General features: G+C 46.7%; 1 protein-coding gene across 3 annotated transcripts in view; it reads left to right on the plus strand.

Annotated features, from left to right (window-relative positions):
* Positions 1 to 17119, plus strand: part of LOC116948727 (fidgetin-like) — a 71019-nt gene extending 53900 nt beyond the window's left edge. The window contains exons 2-4 of one of the 3 annotated variants that reach the window (XM_032965749.2): positions 2654 to 3775; positions 5873 to 5961; positions 6601 to 6731. In XM_032965749.2, the coding sequence (XP_032821640.1) occupies positions 2666 to 3775; positions 5873 to 5932 (1170 nt within the window). In that variant the 5' untranslated portion in view covers positions 2654 to 2665 and the 3' untranslated portion in view covers positions 5933 to 5961; positions 6601 to 6731. Of the gene's footprint in view, positions 1 to 2653; positions 3776 to 5872; positions 5962 to 6600 lie in introns of all 3 variants that reach the window. The other 2 variants (XM_032965748.2, XM_032965747.2) reach the window with 2 other exon arrangements.
* The last annotated feature ends 488 nt before the right edge of the window (positions 17120 to 17607 follow it).

A 17607-nucleotide genomic window follows, 5' to 3' on the forward strand; every position in this document is an offset into this window, starting at 1 on the left:
GTTATCTTTGAAATCGCGTGCCTTTGTCCCCCCCACCCGCACCTATTTCCCAGAGCTCGGGTATATATCCAATATAAAATGCTAACACTCGCAGTACGTGACAGCGGCTCATTACGAATCAAAAGGGGCCGTCGGTGTGAATGGAGAGTTCAACCTGCTCTTCCGGTTGCGGCCCTCGGATGTCCACGTGTGGCTACCCTTTCCCGCGAGTGGCCCGTTTGATCTACAAAGGGGGGAGGCGTCCACTTTCAGCAGCCGTGCCTCGCGCATTCAAGACAATTTGTAGCACGAGCGGGTTCCGTTACGCTGACGTACGTCGCCGGCTTTGAGAATGAAACGGAATCGATTGTGTAACGGGGGTGGGGGGCATAAGTGGGCATTGTTTACGCGTGCCTTATGCAAAGTGGCGGAATTGATGGAGCTGATCAAAAGACGCACGCGTGTGTCCCACTGTTTCCCGCTGCTGTCTGACGACTTGGAAGCGAATGGCTTAACGAAAGAGTGTGGATCCCCGCTACACGAGCGTGTTTCGGGTGAGCTTTTTAGCTTTTCACAGAGCTTCTGTGTTTAAGAACCAAATGTAGAGTACAGCGCCAGCGCACTGATGCGTGAAAGTATAACGTACGGCTTTGATTTTAGTTTTTCTTACGTATTCACATGCATATGTGAAAGAACACGTGTACATGTTAAATATTTACATTTATTCGGGGCAGTGAAAACATTTGAGATTCAGATGGCGATGAAAATATTGCACCAACAAAATGGTATGCTAATGTTGATTAAAGCTACATAGTGAAGACTTGAAATGAGAAGATTGATTTTTTTTTACTTTTATAGCCTTATTCTCAGATTGTTTTGACAACGGCTTATGTATACATAGTTATCACTTGGACAATGCTTTGTCCTTACCCATGAAGCTCGGTCTCATCGCCGGCGTTGATTGCGCTTTTAATAAAGTCGGCAATCAGCGCGGTATTTTTGGGGAAGCGCACTGCTTCATTAATGAGCGATATCTGAACTCCTTCATGCCTCGCACCTTCAACCCACACTGACCAGCGTGGCAAAGTATGGTCAAACAACCCCCATGACCGACATGGCTTGGGGGGGGGTGGGGGCCTTCATCCAGCAGCGGATGGATAAAGGGCCGTAAATTATTATTTATTATACCTTAAAATGTAACACCAAATCATCGTGGCCTATTTTTGCTGCATTGATTAAAAAGCCCTTGTCATCATTAGCACATTGCTGGAACGGTGAAAGCACGCTTGCTCTGTGCCGCCAGATGCTGTGACATATGTAAGTGTCTCCGAGATGCCAGCCTCTCAGTTGCTGAGTTGGATGGACACTTCGGTCACATCCTAATGAGATGCTTATCTGATCAGAGCATGCAAAGTTTCCAGCGCACACAGCTTGCATGTTTACGCGTGACATTAAATACCATATTAACTATTCCCGAGGGTTTCCCGCAAACATGCGGCGACGAGTGCACGTTTTGCATTGGCGACGCCAGGACATTGGCGAATGAAGAAGATGTAAATGTCCGTAGGCTTTTTTTGGTATTTTCCGCGCCGAAGGAAGGCATTGTGTCGGCGCGCGTGCATGTGTGCCAAGTAAAAAAAAAACGGGAGCGTGATTTAAATGCAAAGCCTGGCCGCAGGGCTCGTCATTGTGTTCAAATTGTGTCCAAATTGTGTCAAATACACTGGAGGCCCGCGTAATGTATGATTTGGCATGCCGGCGTCTGTTCCGTATCGAGCCTGCCGCGTTGATAGCAATATCAGGCGAAGCGCACAAACGCACGCCCGCCGTGGCTGCAAGACGACAAGGAGAGAGAAATCCACCCGATAGGTTTCGTAAGGACCTTTTAAGCCAGTTCGTTCACTCAACTGTAAATCCTTCCTCTGTCATTTTAATTCCCTTGTTATTTTTTTGGTTCGTCTGAATTGGTTGCAGTGGTTCACGTTTCTATTTTCTTCCGTTGTTGGTCTTTGTTGCTTCGTGTATAAATATACACGTGCACTTACGTGTGCAGCATTACATTGCTTCGGGGCTCTTCACTAAACAACGTGAGTTAGCTCTGCATATAAGTTCACAAAATATACGTCTGTGTTGCGAGCTTCTTGCTACAGAGGTGACAGAATATTGACAAACGTGCTTTCGTTGGAGCTGGAATGACAGTCCAAAGGTCATAGGACAATTAGATTTGTTGGTTGACCTTTTACGACTTCAATGAGTAAAAATGTTTGTATGAGAAATGCATAGGGTTGTTAAACTTCTTGTATTAAAACAACACATCTTCATAAACAACTTGGTTCCCATTACAGCAATATTCTACCATTGTGGCACGGACTCGTTATCAATATAATCAATATCGTACTAATCATCGACAGCAATGGTCAGAAAACGGTGGAGTGGTGGTGCAATGGTTAGCGCACTGCGCTATGAACGCGGTGATCAGAATTAGATTCCCAGCCACGTCAGCAGCGAGTGCTATCCGAACCGGTCCTGGTCATCCCCTTCACCATTCTACGCCGACTAGTGCGGTGAAGTATGGCCAAACAACCCCAGGCATCCTTGTTCATGTTTACGTGAATAAGGGTGACGACCATTAATGAATGCAACCTCAAGAGCCGTGTGTTGCTGTGCGCGCCAGGTTCCTTAGAAGATGCAGTGGACACCCGAGCATCCGCACCAGCACCTGAGCCCCTGGCAGGCGGCGGCCGTGCCCCCTCCGGTGCAGATGCCCGTGGCGGTGCCGCCGCACCCGCCGCCCATACAGCGGTTGGACCTGTCGGGCGTGCCGCTCCCTGGCCACAAGAGCGCCGCGGCGGCCGCGGCGGCCGCGGCGGCCGCGGCGGCCGAAGCGTACCAGGTGCACCTGCAGCGCGGTCACTCGACGTACTCGTGGGCCAACGACGACATCTCGGAACTCACCGCCTCCAACCTGCTGAAGCGCTACGCCGAGAAGTACTCCGTGGGCGGCATGGACGGCTACCCGGACGGCGTCGCCAACAACGGGCAGAAGCCCGAAGCCGGCGAGCAGCCCTGGTCGGGCATCTACGCCATCAACCCGGCCGTGCCGGACCTCATCCGGAGCACGTCCAGCACGCCGCTGCCCTCCGGCGGGGACGCTCCGCCGGGCTCGCTGGCGGAGCAGCCGGGCTACGCCTCGCAGTCGGGCGGCGTGTCGCGGCTGAGCCCGGCGCCTCCGCCCTCCGCCGGCAGCACCGTGCCGGTGAGCGGCGCCGCCGTGGCGGCCGCGGCCGCGGCGGCGGCGGCGGCGGCGCGTGACTACGCGCCGGCCTACGGCTCGAACAGTGGCGGCGGCAGCAGCAACGGCGGCTACCTCTCTGCGCCGGCAGGCTACCCGCAGTGCGGGCCCGTGCCGGCGTACGCCGCGATGCCCAGCCCCGTGTACGGCTACTCGCCGGCGCCGTATCTGGCGCAGCAGGCGGCGGCAGGGGTCGCCTACCCGCACCCGCACCACCACCACCATCACCACCACCACCAGTCCGGCTCGGGGGCCTTCGTCCCGCCGCCGCCACCGCCGCCGCCGCCTCCTGGGATTTTTTCGCACGCGGCCGGGCCCGGCTACGCGGGGTACCCTGGCCACACGGCTAGCTTCGCATCGGAGCCCGGCACGAGGAAAGCCTTCTACCCGGGCCGCGACGGGGACCTGGATTACGGAGGCTACCGGTCTCAGCAGCCGCAGCAACAGCAGAGGGACACGCCCAGCCCGCTGTACCACTCGTCCGACGGCCCCACGTCCATGCAGGTGGGTGCGCGGTGCCGGCGCACGCAGCATCTTCTCTGCCGCTGGCCCGAATGCAACAGCGTCTTGGGCTGTTCCGTGCATGCGATTTTAAAGCGCATTATTCACAATTCTTATTTACTTTTTAATCAAGGCAATGTTTTTCTGTAATACTCGACTTATAACCAGATAAGACTTTTGGGGTGGAACAGGGATGAAGTGGTCGGCACATTACACAAGGATCTCGGTGACCTGGGTTTGATTCCCGGCTATAGCTAACATGAGTGGCGAGAGATATATGAAGCGGTCCAGGGCCCCATCCTCATTCATGAAACCCCACTGACCAGTATGGTGAAGTATCGTAAAACAACCCCCATGATCAACTTCACATGGGGAGGCCTTCATCTAGCAGTGGATTGCCTTCGGGCTGTACATTATAATTCGATCATTAATTATGAAGGGCCCATTGAGATGAAGGATCTCTTTTTTTGGGAAGAGTATGACCTGGGAATTTGATTCAGAATCAACATTCTCGTGTCCCACAACGGTTTTCTGCAGCTTATTGTGACCTCTGGCAAATGTGTATGTTCACGAATGTTTCTTTAAACATGAGCCTCATGCCACAATCAGTTTTATTTTAATTTTAATTTGTTCAGATCCAACAAGGATATCCTTGCCACCCGTCACAGTTGTCATTGAAATGAGACGAACTTTACCATTGCGTCATCGTCATTGGTAACATTGGTGGTGGCTCTAATGGAGATGATGACGTAACCATTGGTTGCCCCAAGCCCTGTGCATTAATACCATACTTCTTTTCTCTCCGTAATTCCGCCCCATTTCTGTTTGTGTATTTAAATTAATATTTTATTTCATTGAAATCGTATTGTTTCGAGTGTGCGTCTTTGACTTTGCGCTAAATATAACGAGAGGGCCATATTGCATTGTTGAGGCCCATGATTTTTTAACAGAGAATGGTACTTAACCCATTCACCTGTCGCTCCCCGAGATGACATTCAGCAGTGTAATGGGAGATTTTCACTTGTCCTTTCCAGAGCATGTCTGTTGTGTGGATGTTGAACACCATGAACTGTGTGGGTTTTAGACACTTGTAGTGACTAAAATCTTTACCCCTAAAACGTAACAGACATCCTGTTTAGAATATCAGAATCTTTGTTTAGATTGGAGGAATCCGATGAGCTATAAAGCTCTTTTTCACAGCTGTACAGTAGGTTCAAAGATGTCTCGTAGATCAAGAGATGTCCAGTGGGGAACCCAAATGTTATAATAGAGTTGCATTCAAACAACCAAAACACAATTATGTGTTTGAATCTACTCCTGAAAATTTACATGTATTTTTTTTGTTACAGCGCTATGAGTTTGGCATTCTCACTTTGAATCCCAGCCATGGCTAAGATCAGTATTATCTGAACTTTTTCTGACTGCTCACTTTACTATCCCTATCTGACCAGCATGGTGAAGTATCGTTAAACATCTTCTATAACTTACACAGCATGGGTAGGCCTTTTATCAATGATTGAATTGGCCAAGGGCTGAAGATTTATCATTTTATATTCCTTAAATACAATACATATTCTATTCAAAATGAACACTCTTTACTCTAGCAGCTGCACATATATGTGTTTGTGTGTATATATGTATAGTATACGTATATTTCACTAATTAAAAAGGCATGATACTTAAATAGGTGATTGAATAATTGCCAAGCGTAAAGAGCTCATGGCAGGTTCAGCCTGGCTTGGAGTTGCCCACTTTGTTCTGCGTTGAAACCTGAAACTCACGACTGCCCAAACCCACCCAGTGCGCCGAGCCTCGACTATAAAGTACATTCAGTAAATTAGTGACACCTTGTTTTGCTATTTTAAACTAAATTATATTAAGTTGTGGGATTATTGCCACCCATTGTTACAGGGGGGATTGTGGTATCACCGAGATGGCTTTTGATGTAAAGTTTCACTTGTGTTTCTTGTTTAACCCTACCTCGCCCCTTCCCCCAATCCGGCTAATTGATGCCACTCAGTGAGTGATGCCTTGACAGTGGAAAGCATTCTTGAAAGCTGCCAATCCCAGCGTTTGTTCCTGACTCTTGCCCAATTGTAGCACAGCAGACGACATCAAAGGAATTGTCCTGCTGCCCAGTCAGCACGTTCATTCTGGTGATCCCTCACATGGGCAGTCCGGACCGCTTGGTAAGACCCCCATCAGAGTTTGAATTGCTCATATCAATCAAATAACTTCCTCTATTTAATCACAGGTTAGCATTCATTATTATACAAACCTTTTATATATGTGTATGGTGGCCTCGGCAGCTCGCACAAAATAAATAAGAGTTAATATTTATTGTCTGTAGTTTGGTTGAAAGTAATTTTACAAATTGGGTCATGACATTGGCACCGTATGACTTCAGCTTGTGAATCGGCTTCTTCGTTAAGCTCCACTTAACAAAAAAAAACACGCCGCATTTTGCCGCAATAATACGTGGCAGCATTTCTTGTGCAGCGACTACGGCGGTAATAAATCCTTCCATGCCTGCGAGAAGTAACTCGCAGTTTTCTAGTCAAGTTCCACGTTACAAAACCTCGCCGACATTTTTTCCATCGCAAAATGTGGTGGCATTATCACGGTGGCAGCTATGACAGTCGTAAAGCTGCCTATTGTGGACCAGCTGGCTTGGTGGAGGCTCACCTACTTGATGAATGCCTTGGTGTACCAGCCCAGCCACGCATTGCTTGCAGCGGAACCAAGGCGTTGGATCGGTTTCATTGTTTGCGCAGTGACATAAAACACAAGTTTTTCCCCGCCTGGCGTGTTTGTGGGCATTCATTCAGATGCGTGGCACGGACTACGGTGAGGCTGGATCAGGAGTGCCGAGCCTGGGCTTCCAGCCGGTGAAGCCGCACGACAGCTTAGAGCAGCACCAGAAGTACGGCGGCAGCTCTGTCACCGGAGGTAGCGGCACCAACGGCGGGCGTGGCCCCACCGCGCCCACGCCAACGTATCGTTCCGCAGAGCAGACTGTCGGGGTGGTGGGGCCTGGCATCTCCTTGGAAAATTGACAGTCTTGAAGAAAAATGTTTCATCCCCGGTGCGATCTCGCCCAGTGCGGTGGCAACAGGAATTTAAAGAAAAATTTGTCCCGGGTGGGTGGGGGAAGTTATTGTTGTGCTGTTGCTCGAATGACCGTCCGTCTCAAAAAATATTTTAAAGAGAACAAACGTGGACGTGGGAAGAATTGGATCGACTAGCGCTGGGTGCATGTTTCATCTGAGAGTTTAGAAAAGGATGCATCGCAATCGCATTTCCAGTTCCTGCGAAAAGTTCTTCTGAGCGTGCAACCGGGCGCTCGATTGAAATGCTACATCACGGGCATTTTTGTTTCATTATCAGAGTTTACCCGTAAATTGTCTCACATTCTTTGACGCAAGGCGTGTGACATTCATGCGACTTGGCGAGTGTATGAAGCGGGATTTTGCATTTACACCATTCATCTGTGGATGTCTCGCACACTGCCAATTTAGCATTCGCACGGTGGCGGTAAGTTTGCAAGTGACTGCCCCCACGCAAGATGAAAAGACTCCAAGAAATACGAGCGATTCTCTTTGTGGTCTCTACTGCAGCCAATTCCCGTCAAAGCTTGAGCTTGTGACTACCTCACAATGATTGCTGTACATTAGATGCATCCTATAGTGCATTGTCACGAAAGATCTTTATGCTATATTTATTGGCAGCAGATGGAATACATTGTGGTCATTCTTTTCGATAGAAAAAGTGTTCACCCAAAAGAGAGCAAATGTTAACTATACTTTGCCAAAGTCTTAACAAGGAACGAATTGCGATATTTCTCCAGTGATGGGCCCAGCAAATGTAGCCTATGGAAGCTCCGCTCGGCCCGATTCAGGGTTTAACAGGAAACACTTTATGTTTTACCACTTACCTCCACTCGCTACCTGCCAGATTTATTACTGTCGAGCAAAAAACGTCGCTACGTTTAATTCTGAAGTACAGCCTTAGAAGAATAATGCACATTGTCTTACCGTTAAGAAGCTGCTTTGTGTTTTTTGTGTGCTATGTTTTGCATCGAGTGCCGACGACTCTCATTCATATCTTTTGAAGGATCATGGTCATTTTTTATAATTTTATTTTTCAGTCGTGCAGAAATTTACAAATGCTGCACCCCCTATTATAATAATAATAAACAATAAGAAACATACCCCACGATGAAATAAAAGCAACAACTGTGTCTACCTAAATGCTCGTCGGACTGAAACCAAGAACCCGAAGTCTCAACAACAGCAAAAGCGAAAGAGGAAAAAGACAAAAAATCCATCTTAGAAAAATGTAAAATTAATGGAAATTGTGCACCGTTTTACTGTAACTCGGGACGTGCCCAAATGAAGCACTGCCGTTGCTGCCCGTGCCCTTGAATGTGGTTCGTTTTTTTTTGTGGCGACGTGATGCCGATTGCTGCGTGCAAACCGGGACAGAGAGCAGCCATTTGCTTGTGTATGTGAGGTGTCCCTGTTCTGTGAGGGGTGGGTGGTCGATGGCAGGGGCTTGGGCACGAGTGTGGTTGGCTGGGGTCGTGGGGGCGGAATGGGGTTGCCTCGGTAAAGTGTGGCAGATATAAGGCGAGAAAACGAGAAGAAAATGGGGGGGGGGGGGGGGGGTGAAATTGCAAAACGAAAGAAGTTGCAACTTTTAAAATATTAAAAGACAAAAAAAGTGTTTCGGCAAAGCTCAAAATTTTGGAGAGAAAAAAAAACACTTTGAAATTTAACCAAAAAGAATTTGCGAATATAGCTTTCTTGGCCGTAGAGGCGATGTGCGTGTGATGCACGCCACTTGACGTGCGGTGGCGTTCAGTGTTGTAGTGTTTTGGTTTTGCTGTGTTATTTTTTGGCTCAAAGTGGCAAGTTGCGAGCTCAGACTGACCTATCCGTATACCACATGCCAAAAATATCGTGTGACCTATACACAAATTTACAGTGAGGATTACAACCAGTGGAGATTGAATTTCAAAGGCAAGATCAGGATTCGGGTTTAAATGTTTAATTGCACAACACCGCACATTTCGGCATGAAGTGAATGGGAAGCATGCACAAGTTGTCTTTTTGATTGTGTTTGAAACACGATTGCAGCAATGTTGTACCATCTGTAAGCTGTGCTTTCTGTCTTTGGTATGACCTAACAGTATTTAAAAATACCTTTTTTTCAAATCGGGTACTTGATTGTAAATTTTAGTACGAACCTTGCTCCTTTTGGGCGTATAATTGTGGACCCCACAAAAAAGGAAAATAACAGAATCGGAGAAAATTACGACCGAACAAAAAAAAACGTGGGCGACTGTATGAAAATTAGCAGAGCGAAGTGGTATGCAGGATGCATGCATATTTATCAGTGCTAAAATTGTGCTTCTGGGAAATCATTTCCAAGAACCATTCCCTAAAACCATGATGAATTTTACATTTGTCCATCGGGCTGCGGTGTCGGCGACGAAAGGCAATGGGGCGCAATGCTCAGCCGAGAGGTAGCCTATGCTGATGAGAGGAGCACACACCAACAACTGGACCACTGCAGTCCGCGGGAGGCATTTCTCAGAGCGGCTGCGAGTGAATGCATCGGGCCGGCCGCCACTCAAACTGCGGCCTCCGCCGCCGCCGCCGCCACAAAAGAATTCCACCTGAACATATTTCTGTGCACTGGCAATTACGCAGACACCAGGCAGGCAGCTCGGCTCTTTTGTAATGGACCAACATATTTCTGAAACGCACTTGAACCCACTTAATATACTTATTTGGCTTTTTCTCACGAACAAAGCAAAGTATGGTGTCTTGGCTTGCGATGGCTTGTGTTGGGGTGCTCGGAATGCCAACTTTTGTTTTTATGCTACACATACGGTTTGATATATTCCAGCATTCATTTACTTTAAATTCCACCTTTGGCTTTTTTCATTTAGATATAAGTTTTCATTAATCCTTTATGCATGGCCGAGCGATAGTGTTTGCATAAAGTTAACATATTAAACAGAAAAATTGAGCGTTATGTATTCATTGGTCATCCCATAAACCAAGCCTGAATCCACTCATTTTTTTTAAATATTTGCGAGCCAAGGCTGAATTTATGAATAACGTTCGAACATAAAATGTGCAGTTTCAAAATTATTCTCACCATTGTGTCTGCTGGAATTATTTTTTTTTCATTCTTGCAAATGCAGTATGGATATTTAGTCGTGAATATTTAATAATGCACAGCTCTAAATATGTTGTCCCCGTGGCGGTTTTATTAACAATTTATTGACTATGAACAGCAGGAATGCATAATGTATTTGCTTCTCAATTAGCAGTGGTTTAGGCAGTGTAGGCGTGCACCCGAATGTTCGCTTCTCGTTGGCAATTCCCAACAAAACAATGTTGGCAAAGATAATCTATCTCTAATTAAATTGTTTCCACTTTGTGGACGAATGGTACTCGCCGATATTATTTTTACATTTTTCAAGCCATTTAAAATAATGTAGTGTCCACAACATGCCCCAGCAAACTCTGGGTGCATCTCTTGGCATCCCGTATTCCACAGAGTGTACAAGAGCGACGCTTAACAGACGACTGCCACTGTTGAACGTGTTGGCGATTTCGGTCTCTCTACTACACATTTGCATTATCGTTATTTTGCCTCTGCAAATATGGTTAATTTCCTTACACGTGGAGTCCACTTGTAGCGGGCTTGGCAGTCGCAGCGTGTGGTTGGGTAGACGATGCCTTGTGTGTGTGTGGCTGCCGAATTTGGCGCGTGCCCTTGCTGCAGATGGTATTCCGTTGCTGCTTTTACCATCCATCCACCCGCTGCTGGTTAGCAACAAACTGCTTTTTTTATTTGCGCTGGGAGGGGGTTAGCGGTAATTGGTAATTTGGTCTTTTGCCGCATGTTGAGAGTGCAACCGTGTGAAATATTAACGATATTAAGTGTTAAAACTATTGCTCATGCGCCGGTCACGAAAAAAAGAACATCAACAACAAACAAACAAATTGTTCTCAAAAATCACTCAGGAAAGCAATTTTTAAACACTTAATGTACCTCAAGTAGAATGTTTCATTTAGTAATTTGTTTTTCTCTCATAATTGCTTCGGGCACTGTGTAGTCCTGTAGGTGTTTCGCGGTTTTTGTGTTTCTCCCTCGAGGCTCTGCTCTGCACATCCACGGACGGAAAAGAACACAAAAATGAAACGGCGTTCAGTGTAAGAGAGAAAACAAAAAAACGACAAACAAAAATTGCAAAAAGTGAGAGCGAGCGCAAGGGGGACACTGAATGTATTTGCTGGTGGAGGAAGCGGCCGTGCGTTGGCGGCGGCGCGGGCGGGCTGGCGGGGCTCGGTGAGTGCAGTGCTGCGTGCACGGTGCGGCAGTGGTGCTGGTGCAGTGGTGCGGTCACATTCCATCGCGCTAATCCGTCTGCAGCACGCCAGCTCAAGCAGAAAGTTGCGCGCCAACAACAACGGACCTTCCGCATCACAAATTTTCACGACCGTTGAGGTTTTTGTCTTTTAACTAATTTATTATTTTTTAAAGGGGTTTCCCCCCCCCCTCTCGTTTGGCCGCAGAACAAAAGCAAAGAACAAAAAAAAAACTTCCCACCAATGCGTTCTCAATAAATAATAAGCAGTGCTTTCCCCATTACCTACCAGCATTTTTTAAGGAAAACTTCCAATATCGCTGTCAAACTTGAGTTGATGCATGTGAATACTATCTAATGCCAACCTTTCACGCGTCGCTTAATGCGCAAGGTACAAATGCATATCCCGTGGATTGTGAGCTGTTTACGCTGAAAATTCATTCTTGGGCTCTTCTGAAAAACAAGGCAGCAATATGGCCAGCAGACCAGGCAAGCACAGGGTCACACCACCATGATGCCCACATTACGATAATTGTTTGTGTTTTAGGAAAATCGAATTGAAGCTTCTTTTTTTTGGGGGCCACAGAACGGTCTTCACCTTTGGCTTTAGACCTCTGACCCTGCCCCCTCTTCCCCCATTTTACCCTTTCCATCCCTCACCGAGCTGGCTTGCGGGCAAGTTGAGAATATGGAACACTTAAGTAGACGTCTAGATTCCAAAAAATGAAGTCCAGTTTGTTTTTTTTGGGAAGGGGGGAGGGGTTTCTTTCCTCGCTCTTTGATTGGTAAACTAAACTCATTCTGGGAGGAATTTTGATATCCATGAGCTATACATGTTCATCTTTCAACTTAAACATACCGACAGACGTTTAAAGCCAATTGGATCACATTTTAATTGATTCACAATAATGTCGATGCTCCACAACATTGCTTTCATGATATTCTTACGAAACATGTTCCCTTTCTTTTTTATGTTTCTTTGTTTTGCATATGTCTCTGCAGAGAGGCCGTCCTGGGTTTCGCCTGCTGCAGTCAGAACAAATTGGATACAGTTTATAGCACTTACGTGAATGTAAACTGACCAAACGTAGCCCTTGGCAGGCTTACGTGAAACACGCCTAGTCGCTTGGCTTCGGCGTGCCTTTCCCTCGGAGGAGTATGACGACCGCTACGACGAAGCCAGACCCTTCACCGAGGCCCCATCCGCGTGGCGCGCGGTGCGCCGCTGATCCCAACCCAGACGCCGCCAGCCGCGGTGCGTGTGACCGCCCCGTCGGCCTTCACCCGAGTTCACTCCGCAGAGGTGACGCTTCCAACGCGCGAGTCTCGGCGGCGCTGCTGCTGCTGCTGCTGCCTCCACGGGAAACCGATTTCAGGATTGCGGGGATGGCGGGGCCGGGGTGGGCGGCATTAGCGGGACACTCGCAAGGGGTCGAGCCCGGCCGTCCCTTGCAACGGAGCGAATTTGCCGTAACAGAAAGCTGGGAAATTGTGGAGACGTGTTGGCTGTCTGAGGATGTGACCTTTGTGCAGCTGACCACCAACACTCGGCTTGCAAAACTTTGTAACCATAGCTCGAGTTCGCAACTCCCAAAACGCTTTACAAGCGGATTCCGTAAAATTGCACGTGGGCATCGAATGTACTCCATGTACGTGAGTGTGCCCCTATATGCATTGCACAGGGTTCTACATGTGGACATTAAAAAAAACGGTTCTGTGAAATAGTTATCTGCTGAAACATCGTCTTGTGTTTTGTTAGCATAATTTGAATTCCCACATGCATCCTTTGTTTTGTCTTCAAACCTAGAGGGGGATAAAAGACTAATAAGGCAACAAAAGTAGCGATGCACACATTAATTATAAAGTACAAAAAAGTGTTGCCCACATTCATCAGGCCCCGAGCACCCGCACCCAGTTCGAGATGAGATCGCCAGCAGCACACTCGTGCAGTAACCCACAGCCAGGGCCCTCTGTGCCGCACGGCTCCCTCCCTCTGCCCGTGCTTTCTCGCCTTGCTCCACAAGCCCCGTCTCGTTCACTCTCCCCAATCGCCCCCATCCACCCCCTACACCCCCCCCCCTCACCACCACCCGCTCATTGTATGACCTCCTTAAAAGCGCTGAATGCACAGACAGTTGATTGACGGCTGGTAAGGAGTACCGGGTGGTGAAAGCGAGGACGTGAGGTCTGCAGAGCGAAACGCGCAGTTCCCGCACAGACCTCAACTTTTTTCTTCGTTTTCCTTCAACTGCTTTAGTTGCTATTTTAATGCAATTGAATTCTATTTTCTCCCCCCCCCCCCAATTCGTCTTGTTATATATACGCACATCTACAGATCTGCGCCCGATGGGGGAGCACTTATCTTGTACATTTCTTAAGAGCAAGAGCCTAAATCCGAATTGCTAGTTCGAATGGGTTATTAAAAGGTTCGTCTTCAGAAGACCTTCTAAGCCGAGTCAGGAGCTTTGGAAAGCTGCTGTCAGGCGAAAATGTTTGTTTCTAAATCAGCTTGTGGTCACTATCGCTGAACAACATCACGGCATGAACATTAGAAATGAAAGCTCAAATATTGTTCAAAAAGAACTCCGTGGATTCCTCGTAGAATCGTTTTTTTCGTCTCCTAAACACCCAATGGGTGCCTTTGATTGATGGTCACGGGGGAGAAAGCTTTAGAGCTCGGATAATTAGTGATGGAAACATTGCTGGCTGCAGCAATGTCTGGCTAATGCACCTTACCCTATCTTCTGGAGCTCACTTGGCACTGCATAAGAAAATATTGAGTTGCGTATTAATATATTTCGGCACTCCTTTTAAATTTCAGAAGTTGAATTAGATACCGTTGTCACCGTGTGTGTCGGTGCACTTGAGCAAGTCAAGTTTTTGTTGTATCGTGGCAACTGAAATAGATGGATGGCATTCATATTACGTTCAATCTCCCCAATCATCCCCATCCATAGCTAATTCTTTTTCCATTAGAGTCCCGTCCCTTAGAACGTTTCTTGGTCGTAATCAAAATAACATTTGGTGCGCGGAGTCACTACTGCGTGTGCAGGAGGACCCAAGTATCTGATTGGATTTGTCAGCTTATTAATTGCATGCCCCTTATCAAAATGCTGTTAGAAAACAAAGCCATGTTTAATTGGACAACTCGCTGATGGGCGAGCTTTTAAATTGTACTGTGCCCGAATTTCGTATCGCCGGACGCACTCGGCACTTAAAACCATCATCTCTCGCCTTCCACAAGCGCTGCGTTACTTTTGCCGTACGTTTTTCTTCTCAGCACGAGGGAGGTTGTTTTTCTTTCCCACCCCCCCTTCCCGTAAATCGTACTCGTGGTAAATGAATCAAATATCGCTTCGTCTTCAGGAACGAGCGCGCGTGTTTGTTTGAGGATCTAAATGAAAAGAGGGAATTTTGAGGTTTTTTTGTGCCCTCTTTTTTTTTCCTTCCATCCCGTCCGACTGAGCGGTGTTTTTTTGTTTAGTTGCGAGCGGTGCGTTGACAAATGCAACGGTTGGGGGGGGGTGGTGGTGTGTGAGAGAAGCGAGGTGTCGTCCCGACTTAACCAGGCCCTGCCTCACTGCCGTACTGCGTTATGCGTCATGTTTTGTGGTTGCTGGTGTTGTATTTATTTTACAGCTTTCCTTTTGTCGTTTGTTGTATGTATAGCCGTTACAAAAACAAACAAAAAAAACAACGTGAAAATCATCACACACAAAAAAAAAGAAAACCTGTACATTTGAAGAACAAAAAAAAAGAGAAAATGAAAGTCTACCTCAAAAAGACTGATACAGTAATACTGTCTCAGCAGTGTTAATAAAGTTTTCAAAATGTGCATTCTTTAGTATGTGTAGTGCGCGTAGGTCATAGCTAAGACGTAGGGCGCTAGAGTATTATTCCTCAATATGATAAGCGTGTCCTTTTTTGTGGGTCAACCAAATTTTGTTGGTAAAAGCTTTAAAATGTCACCTCACTAGCAAATCACTTTTTGGCTGTGTCTGTGTTGGAAACAGGACTGCAGCGCGAGCAATGTTCATTTTATTTTGTTATTTCGGAAAGTTTTTTTTGTTGCTTTTGAACGTTTCGTAAATAAATCAGCGTTGAGCTTGTTTTTTTGTACAAATCGCAGATAATTAACGTTGAGTGTGCTCGAGATGACAAGCGGCGTGTCGTGTCACACGGGTGGGGGGACGTGTTAGCTTGAACTGCTGTACAGAGTATCCAAATCTTGCGACTCTCATATTTTGACGTCTGTTAAAGATCGTAGTCGTGAGATCAATGGGGGGGGGGAGGGGGGGGGGTTTCCGTGTTCTCTTGTCGTGGGTGGGTGGGGGGGGGGATGGGGAGTCCTACCTCGATTCAAAACAAAACGCCCGATCAGTGTTTTAACAGAGAATAGACCACAAAGCAAGACAGACGTGAATTGAACAAGGTCATCTCCAGTCGTGTTGAGATTGTTTGTTTCCAGAATGTAGTTAATTCGCTTCCACATCTCATTGGGTATTCATGTGATGGCACTTATTACATGTAAAGTAAAACAAGTAAGTACAATTAATAACTGAATTGCAAAATTGAACCACTAATCCAAACTAAAATCGGAAAACACTTCCAACACAGTTACTAGCCAAAAATGGAACACTTGTCTGCTGATATGTTTAATTTGACTCATAATTGCGCATTGCTTCATGGTGATGGGTTTCGGTGGAGTCTGCCGCCTTGGCAAGTCTCTCTCTATATGATGCCACGGAATAGCTGTGAAGTCGAATGTGGTCATAGGCTCTGTTTTTAAACGATGTCTGCTTTATAGGCCGTGGATCTCCTATTCTGTTCTACTGTCGTTTCTGTGCTATGGCGTGACATTTAAACTGTTGGGTAACTTTAAGTCGCGCGAGTTGCCAACTCTTTGCTTGGCTCTACATCAGAGACTAAATTATTTAGTATTTTCAAAATCTGTAAACCCCCCCTCTTTATTTTCTCCTTTTACGATCGGTGACATTTTACAGTTAAGATTACTTTTTTTTCTTTGTTTCGAATCCTCCCACCTCCGCCCCCCCCCACCCTCTCCCTCCCCTTTCTTCCCCGTAGATTAAAACTAGTTTCCTTAGAAACCCGTGTATCAAATGACACACCAAGATTTGTGGCTTGAGAGATTTTTATGAGATACAAAATAACTTTATTGTATTTTTTGTTGTATATTTCCATGTTTTTTGAACATGGAAAAGGAGGCAAAAAACATACCTCAAATAAAAACGGTCAGAATTTGTCCGTACGCTAATCTCGTCTCTCCTTTGCTGTGTAAACGTCTGCCACCCCACCGCCTGCCGCTTGCATCCCCAAGACAATGAGAGTTCTATTGCTACGCTCGCACAAGCCGCCCAAAGGCATTCACCATTCATCACAAACTATATTTTATGTTTAAAAAACATTGTTACTCTGGTAACGCGCAAACGGCTTTAAGCCTGCAGGTAAAAAAAAAGCTTGGCAACCTTTTGGTATAAAAGTAAACTGTGTATCCATGACCTTCATTAACCTCCAGTTTACAAAGGGGCAGGGTAAGTGGAATTGTGATTCACTCCACTCTTGCGCTTGATGGCTCTATTTTGCCTTGAGCGTGCTAGCACGTCTTTGTGTTGCCATTTATTTTCTAAAATTACTCGTATATTTATTTCCTTTTGTCATTTTTCCCGATTGGGATTCTCCCCACAGCTGGCATTGGGACTTTGTGAGCGAGTTCTGCCCTGTCGTGCTTGCTGAGAATGTGCTATGTTTTCAAGTGAACTGTTTTTCCTGAATGTATGCAAGCAAACTCTCTTGCGTATTCCAAGGTTCCCCCTCCCCAACCTCCGCCCTCTACACGATCCGTCAGCCCTCCTAGCTGTCGAATGGCAAGTATTGTGCATTTGTGGCTATGTTGCTCTTACACACGTTCATCTCTTTAGAATTAAAATGTGGAGTTTTTATTTTTTTTTGTTTTTGTCCAGCTTATTTTTGCAACACGGGCTTCCAAGTTTGACAATTGTCATCTGCGTTTTGTATTGGAGAGCTGCCGCTTTGGCACACTGCACATGCAATCTCGAGGTCTCTGGTTCGATTCGATATCACAGGGCGGCAGCTGGAACAATTGGCAAGGTTATTAAATCTCCCCGCCTCTGTCCGTCCAGCATTGTTATCGGGTACAGCACAGTTCGTCAGTTGGCAGCGCGTGTGTGGCGGAGTGAAGTGTGGGTACTTGCATCTCCGACAAGAAGTCTGGCCAGCATGGAAGAGAAGGCCAAACAGCCACTAGAGGGGCACTATATAAAGCTCCCTCGAGTGGAGGCCCCTTAGCCAATATTGGCATGAGCAGGCCATTGCAGAGGGCTGCCCATTTGCCATGATTCTTTGAGGGTCATGTACACAATACAGCCCCCCAATTGGCCTGGGATCGTGAAAGAGAAATTTTAAGGAT

This window comes from Petromyzon marinus, chromosome 34, assembly GCF_048934315.1.
Source record: "Petromyzon marinus isolate PM22_M1 ecotype Great Lakes invasive population chromosome 34, UKy_Petmar_22M1.pri1.0, whole genome shotgun sequence".
Classification (NCBI taxonomy): domain Eukaryota; kingdom Metazoa; phylum Chordata; class Hyperoartia; order Petromyzontiformes; family Petromyzontidae; genus Petromyzon; species Petromyzon marinus.